The 5,090-nt window shown below is 46.0% G+C and overlaps 1 protein-coding gene across 1 annotated transcript; it reads right to left on the bottom strand.

The window, feature by feature from the left end:
* Positions 1–3,686: 3,686 nt before the first annotated feature.
* On the bottom strand, positions 3,687–4,436 carry LOC141664751 (uncharacterized). Its single transcript, XM_074470704.1, has one exon. It carries the CDS (start codon positions 4,434–4,436, stop codon positions 3,687–3,689), a length of 750 nt encoding a protein of 249 aa, XP_074326805.1.
* Between the last annotated feature and the right edge of the window lie 654 nt (positions 4,437–5,090).

The following is a 5,090-nucleotide window of genomic DNA, read 5'->3' as shown; positions in this document are numbered from 1 at the left end:
ATGGCATGCGAAGGGTTCTGGGGGCAAGAACTTCCTTCGGGAAGACTTGTCGGTAGAACATGTTTCGGGAGCCGACTCCTGGCGCTTTCTTGTTCGCTCGGTTCCAGGACATTTACTCGGTCCCTTGGCTTCTTTTTTTTTTTCGTTCATCCGAGTAAATGGACTAGCTGGTCTCTTTATTTCCGAGAATAGGGAAATGGACCGGGTGAATCCTCCTGCTGAGACTTCTACTCCCAGGGTGAATACTCTAGCTGAGACTTCTTCTATCCGACTCGAAAGAACCGGAAGAGCTCTCTTCGGCTCCGTGGCGACATACCCTGCGGCTAACAACCGTTCAAAGTTGTCGAAGGAACGGGTGGGCCCGATGTATTTCAATTATTTTGTCCCATGAGGCTATTTCTGGTTGTATGCCACTAAGAAAGATGAGCAGATTTATGACACTCTCGGTGTGCCGAAGGGTTATGGAGACTGCATCGTCGGTATCTCTGAAGCGGCGTTCAAATGCGGATTCAGGGTGCCGCTGATGAAGATTCTTAGGCGGCTCATCAACCAGATGGGAATCGCTCTGGGGCATATGGATCTGAATGGATTCATCCACATTAACTGCTTCCATAACCGATGCCTTCGGCTCGGGGTTCAGCCGCTCACTCATCTTTTTTGGTATCATTCTGATTTTCGGAAGAACCCGAAGAGTCCGGGCTTCTACAATATTTCCCGTCGGGCCGGCCGAGCGGATTGGACAACTACTAATTCAAGCAACAAATCCATCCAGACTCACTGGTGCTTTCTCAATGGGCCTAAGCTGGCCAAGATTTCAGTGTGGCATGAGGTCAACGCTTTGGTGCTTATAATTCCGAACTTGACTGAGGAGGAAAAGGACTTATATGCGGCTCTGATGGATGCAAAGGTGAACAAGCTCGATCCCAAGGAGTTCTTCGATAAAGACTGGCTCTTTAGCTTATGGGGTGGGGGTAACAGTCTTTTCATTCGTCTATTTTTTACTTGTAATTTGTCTACATAACTGTTTTCCTTCATCCTGCCTTTTCTTCTTTATGTGTTTATGCATTGTTTACTTAGCATTTATAATATTTGCTTGGACTGACCTTTCTTATGTCTTCCTTGTTTTTCAGTGTCTTCCAGGGAGTCCCTCATCGAGAGGAAGAAGGCCAAAGCGACCGAGAAGAGAGCTGCTGAGGAGGCAGAGAGGGCCAAAGCGGCCGGTAAGAAGGTTATCCCTGATCCTTCTGTAGAGGAGGCGGAGGAAGGGACCGAGGTTGAGAGGGTGGTCCTGCTTCAACAGGCCCCACCGGCTTCGGAGGACGGACATGAGTATGAGCCGGAGTTCATCGGAGAGGGGGCCTCTTCCAAGAGGCTCCGAAGCCGAGACGGGGTCGTTCAGACTTTTGTCCCTAAATGGGGCATTCTGACATCCGACCACATTATCTATCCGGATAGGGTGTCCACGAAGGATGTGGCTTCAGAACTGTGCCACGGTCTTCAGCTCCCGGCGGACCAAGCCTCCTGTATAGCGGCCTCGATGACTGAAGCTAGTATTGAGCTGATGTATTTCTTATCTTTGGTTTGTAATTATTTTACTTTTATTTGTTTAGTCCTTCTTCATATTTTTTCTTCGTCCGTTTGACAGATTTCTTGCCTTGTGTATTTTTTTTAGCCACTCTTTGGGCTGCTGCCGTGGAGGATAAGGTCCGAGACATGGAGGCTAGGATGACCGAAGTCAAGGAGCTGGAACGAAGGGCCACGATGGACGAGGAGGAGCTTGGGAGGGTGTAAACCCAAAATGGCGTGTTGGTTGGTCAGGCCCAAGTGTTGCAGACCGATAAGCAAAGGCTGGAGGGGGACCTCGTCTGGGAGAACTGAAGGATCGTTCATAGGAATGGTCAGCTGAAGAAGTCCCGTAATGAACTTCGTAAAACCAAAAAACAGCTGGATCAGACCGAAGAGCGGTGCTTCCAGTTCGGGGCTGACTATATCCTTGAAAAGGCCAATGGCCTTGGATGGGATCATAAGTAGCTACTAGACGATAGCTTGAAAGACCCCATAGGTCGGGCGGTCGTGGAAGCTCCAGCTGTCTCCTCGGGCGAGGACGTAGAGCTTTATGATGAAGACCCCCAGTCTTAGATGCTTCTTTCTTTTTTTGGACTTGTAATATTTTGTAATATTTCGAATTGATACTTCTACCTTCGGGCCTCTGTAAGTTAACTCGCCTTCGGGCAAAAATTTTAATTTTCAAATGCATCTTTTTTTTGTCAGCATTCTGTCGTAATTTATTTTTACTTCGCTCATTGCTTCTTCGACTTTATTTTTTCCTTAGCAATTTCTGTATAGTGTTTCCGGATCTTTGGCTTTATTTTTGCCTTAGCAATTCTTAGTGCAATATCCGTTTTCGGCCCCGAGTGTTAAGAGTGCGAGGCCTAGCCCAAAGGGAACCTCGAGCCATTAACATTGAAGAGGTTATATTTTTTTGGGCGAAGGAACAAGGGGATGACCTTTTTTGGGTTGCCCCTAGACGTATCTTCCTTCGTTCCATCGACGAAAAATTGTTCTTGTAAAAATTTAAATAAGACGTATAAAATTTGAAGCACGACTTAACCTAGAAGGGGAAGGGCTCGTTTTCTTCGGGATCTCCCCTAGATGAGGCCTTCTTTGCTCTCGAGGTCTGCTTGTAAAAATTTATGTGAGATTTGAGGACGAAGGACTTGTCTTCTTTGGGATCGCCCCTAAACAAGGCCTTCTTCGTTCCTTCGTCAATTTTGTCTTCTTTTTACATCCTCTTTATAATTAAATTTTAGTTATATGGTGAAGGATATTATTCTATTTAAGGTTGCCCCTGGATAGAATTCATTTGCCCTTTTGTTAAAGGTAGCGGGCGAAAGGTTTATCTACTTCGGGATCGCCCCTAGATAATACTCGTCCGCCCGCTCGGTTGATCATAATTTCAAGTAATAAATTTGTGCAAAGGAAGTGTATTTTTATTTGATCACTAAGATATTACACTTTTCATATCGAATTCAAAATGAAGTACAAATGAGGAATAAGAGAATTTTCCTTACTGATAAAATTTCCGAAGGCGGCTAGCATGCCAAGTATTCTCGATGGCTTCGCCAACCAATGTTTCCAGCCTGTAAGTCCCTGGGAGAATGATCTCGATCACTTTGTAAGGCCCTTCCCAGTTTGGCTGAAGTTTACCTTGTCTTTTTGGCATGGATGCAGCTAGTTCTCGTAGGACCAAATCTCCAATGCCGAATGACCTCTTCAATCCCCCCATTCCCCCGGGGGTGCGCAATTGAGATGAACTTTTATTGAACCCCGAAGTGATGCAGGAACCTTCGGAACTTATTCCAAACAAATTATGTTCTGTTATCCGAGACACAAACTTTCGAAATCCCGAACCTGAGAATGATTTGCTCCAGAAAGAACTTCTTGGCCACTTCTTTGGTTATGGCGGATAATGGCCTGGCTTCGACCCACTTGGTCATGTAGTCAATGACGATTATGCAGTATTTTTCCTATTTGGTGCTGGTAGGGAGAATACCGACTATATCTATGGACCACATAGCGAACGGGATGGGGCTGAGGACAGAAGTCATTTCTTCGGGAGATTGCTTCGGAATGGTGGAAAATAACTGATATTTCTTACACTTTTTTGCATATTCTCTCGCATCGGCTCACAAAATTGGACAAAAAAATCCTTGCCGAAGGATCTTAAAGGCAAGAGACCGGCCGATCAGATGTTCTCCGCAGATCCCTTCATGCACCGCTTCTAAGGCCTGATGTTGCTTTTCAGTATTTAAGCACCTTAAGAGGGGCTTCCTAACCGACCGACGATACATTATTCCATTGAAAATTGTGTAGCTTGATGCCCTGTACTTTACTCTTAGGGCTTCCCTTCGGTCCAGAGGCAAGATCCCTTTTTCCATAAAATTATGAATTGGGGTCATCCAATTTGCGCCTTGGTGTATCTCAAGGCAGTCTTTCTTTTCGATCGAAAGCGTCTTGGCTTCTGTGAGATAAATAGAACCGGTCAGGCTCTGAGTCTCTACCGAAGCTAGTCTGGAGAGGGCATCCACCCGACTATTATTTTCCCTGCCTATCTGACTTAGCTCAAAAGTTTCAAATAACAAAGAAGATTCTTTTATCTTAGTGGCATAAGCTTTTGTCCGAGGATCCCTTTGTTCATATTCTCCTGAGAAGTGCTTGACTACCAGCATGGAATCCCTAAACGCCCTTAAGTGCTTCACCTGAAGGCTTCGGGCTAACTCCATTCCTGCCAGGAGGGCTTCGTATTCCGCTTCATTATTGGTGAGGAGGAAGTTGAACCGTATGGCCTGGCATATTTCAAACCCGTCGGGGATGGAGAGGATTAAACCGGCCCACAGTTCTACCCGACGACTAACCTGTCCACAAAAAACTTCCATTTACCTGGGGTCCGAAAAAGTTGTTCCTCTGGTGTAAGATCCTTCGGCCCGAAGAATGCGCATTCGACCATGAAATCAGCCAAAGCTTGAGCTTTGATTGCCGTTCTGGGGATGAACTCAAGGTCATACTCTCCCAGCTTGATGGACCAAACTACGACCCTACCTGAGGCTTCCGGCCTTGTTAAAATTTTCTTCAACGGCTGATCGATGACAATCTGGACTGTTCGGCCTTGGAAATAATGTCGCAGTTTCTGCATCCTTCAGCACATGGGACACGTAGAAGATAGGATGTCGATTCTCTTCATGGTTTTTCACAAGAACTGTTCCAAGTGTTCGGTTGGACATAATCAAGTAGAGCTGAAGTGTTTCCTTCGGTTTGGGCCTCAATAAGAGTGGTGACATAGTGAGATATTCTTTCACTTCTTCAAACGCCTTTAGACATTCGGGCCCCTACTCAAAATTCTTCGACCCCTTAAGCACAAAGAAGAATGAGAGCACTTTTTCAGCTGACCGGGAGATGAACCGCCGAAGGGCGGCTAATCGGACAGTCAGATTTCAGATATCCTTGATGCATTTAGGAGCCTCCATGTTGATAACTACTTCAATTTTCTCGGATTCGCCTCTATCCCTCGGGCACTGACCATGTAGCCCAGA

The sequence above is a fragment of the Apium graveolens genome, chromosome 6, assembly GCF_009905375.1.
Source record: "Apium graveolens cultivar Ventura chromosome 6, ASM990537v1, whole genome shotgun sequence".
NCBI classification, from domain to species: domain Eukaryota; kingdom Viridiplantae; phylum Streptophyta; class Magnoliopsida; order Apiales; family Apiaceae; genus Apium; species Apium graveolens.
This window is presented reverse-complemented; position numbering and strand designations above follow the sequence as displayed.